The following is a 2625-nucleotide window of genomic DNA, read 5'->3' as shown; positions in this document are numbered from 1 at the left end:
TTCAAGGAGCTTTCGCCGGGGGGGGGGGGGGGGGGGGGGGGGGGGGGAATCCCTCCTCCCCCTTTTATAACAGTATCGATAGATGGCTGTGAGCCTGTGGTCTGAGAGGTAACAAGTCAAAGACCCGGTTAGTAATAATGGAGGCTGGAGCAAACTTGCCACTTTGAAAGTGAGAGTTCAACAGTCAATTGCCACTTTTGTGAAAAGACGAGCTGTACTCACGAGAGTGTACTGATCGGGAGTCGGGACTCGGTGGGGTTTAACAGCTTATCACGTCGTTGACATGTGGATCGGGGCCCGGGGGAGTGCGACTGAGTGTCCGTCCGCAGTACGCTTTCTCAAACTCCAGTCCAACGTGCAAACGGACTCGATCCAAGAGGATGCATCATGGCGCGTTGACATTTGTGGAGAGGGGCTCCTGAGTCCTGGGGGAGAGGGGGATGTGAGAGAGAGAGAGAGAGAGAGAGAGAGATCAGAGGGGGAGCCGGCCAGGAGCCGAGATGGAGACGACGTCAAAATGTGTGAAGCAGCTCAAGTACTCGTGCTTGCAGGCTTCCTGCAAGATGCGAATGCTAATTGTTGTGCTGCTGCTTGTAATACTCAGAAGCGACGTTGTTGTGGCGGAGTTATCTGGCATGCCGCCGCTGGTAGCAAGCATTCGCTACGACACGGACTCAAATAGCTACTTTGTAGAGCTTCCGTTGGGCACGCCCGCTCAAACCATGACTTTGAAGGCGGATCTCACAGCGTCGATAATCAGTGTGCGCTGTAGTGAGGACAATTCTAGTGCAGCCACGGCCACCTTTCATGCCTGGCAATCCAGCACCTTCACCAGGCTCCGCGCCGCACCCCCCCAGCCTGTCCGGCGCAGCTCAGCCAACGCCCACGACACCCTCACTCTCTCCAACATCACCACCTTCTCTCTCAACATCCCAATGCGCACTCCTGTCATGGCCACCCGCGTCGACGTGGCTGTTCCCCGCCTTGAACTCCGCTGCACGCCCGCCTCCAGCAGTTCTCCTCTTTTAGCCGGGGTGGTGGCGCTTGGTAATAGCAGCCTCGCCCTCCCGGCGCAACTCGCCAAGCTCGCCGGCATTTCTTCCGAGATCGCCTACTGCCTACCGTCCTCCGAATACCAATCCAACAGCTACGGCCCCATCATATTTGGCAGCAGCCCCAACGGCTATATCTTCCAGAACTTCCCCGACTACCCAATCAACGTCAGCGCCGCCGCCCTTCCACGCACGCCGTTGTTTGCGATGGGCAGCGACTATGGCGTAGAGGCAATTGACATAACGGTGGGCGGCGAGTCGATAGGGCTGGCGCAGCCCATCAGGATGCGCGTGAACACAGCGCAGCCATATACGCGGCTGCCCACGTATCTCTATCGCAAGGTACGAGAGATCTCTCGCCGGAAGGTTGGGTACGGTAACCAGACGGTACCAGTGGCAGCTGTAGCGCCGTTCGACATCTGCTTCAACATCACCGCCATCAGCGACCAGCTCTATTTCATGCTTGCCTCCCTAGGGCGTCTCGAGCTGAGCCTGGCGGGGGGCTTGCCTGGGCTTCTACCCGGAGTCGGTGATAAGGCTGTCGGTGCGCTCCAACGCGGATGTGATGTGCCTGGCTGTGGTAGACGGCGGCGGTCTGACGGAGGTGGGCGCCTTCCAGCAGCAGGGCTGGTTCCTCCATTTCGATCTGCGCAGCTTCACGAAGATCGTGCAGCTGCATTAATACCCGCTCCCCTTCAGGATCACGTGGTGTAGTTTCTTCATCGGCAATTCCTAGCCGCACTTACCATGTTTCGCAACTTCATGCAAGCGATCGCTAATGATAATTCATCACTATCAAATCAGGATTTTTTGTTCCACTCTTGTTGAAAAATCACAACGCTGCGACCCTTTTGATTATACTTCTCGCAACATGCTTCAAAAAATTGAATTTATGCAAACCATTAATGTCTAAATTTTTTGAGGATTTTGTAGCGAGTTCTTTTCACTCTAAGTGAGCTTGTTGAAAGAGGAGCAAACAATATACATTCGTACAATTTGGCGCAAATGACCTTAGATAAAAAGCTTGGCAATTCGAGGCGAGCCATTGGACCGAGTGGTGCTACTGCTAGTGTGACGTCAAAGTGGACCCGTATGTGGGACATAGTTGCTAAACATGCAGTTCTAACTATGAAAGCAAGGCTCATCTCATTCTTTCCTTCAATGCTACCATCACATGTAAACTCCATGAACCAACAAGCAAGGACAATCAAGGTGGAGACTCAAGGGGTGCACTTTACAAAATCCTCTATATCAAGTGCGATCAAAATTTAATAAAATATGCCCTCTATAGATTTTGTGGATTGGAATAAAAGTGCCCCCCTTTCTTTATAAACCTTTAATCTTTTTTGTAAATTGAATTGAAATGACGACCCTTTAAATTTTTAATCGATATAGACTATAATATACCCTCCTACTAAACGCGCATGATACATGCAGCTACATACCTATAAGGTGCAACCCCCGGGGTGGGCTTGGGGGGGGGTTTGGGTGGATGATAGTGTATGGAAAGGGGAGTATGTTGAGAACGGGAGTGAGGGAATTTATTGACAGGAAGGTGCTCCCCGACTGCATG

General features: G+C 52.5%; 1 protein-coding gene across 1 annotated transcript; it reads left to right on the top strand.

The window, feature by feature from the left end:
• The first annotated feature begins 500 nt into the window (after positions 1–500).
• Positions 501–1766, top strand: LOC147453322 (uncharacterized). The gene has a single exon (XM_086519152.1). The coding sequence runs from the start codon at positions 501–503 to the stop codon at positions 1764–1766; it is 1266 nt and encodes a 421-aa protein (XP_086375278.1).
• The last annotated feature ends 859 nt before the right edge of the window (positions 1767–2625 follow it).

Source organism: Adiantum capillus-veneris, chromosome 8 (assembly GCF_014529385.1).
Source record: "Adiantum capillus-veneris isolate H3 chromosome 8, ASM1452938v2, whole genome shotgun sequence".
NCBI classification, from domain to species: domain Eukaryota; kingdom Viridiplantae; phylum Streptophyta; class Polypodiopsida; order Polypodiales; family Pteridaceae; genus Adiantum; species Adiantum capillus-veneris.
The sequence above is the reverse complement of the archived record's forward strand: the minus strand, read 5'-3'. Positions and strand labels throughout refer to the sequence as shown.

Bases quoted from the DNA above. Each gene is read 5' to 3' on its own strand.
- LOC147453322 (XM_086519152.1), top strand. From the start codon at position 501: ATGGAGACGACGTCAAAATGTGTGAAGCAGCTCAAGTACTCGTGCTTG.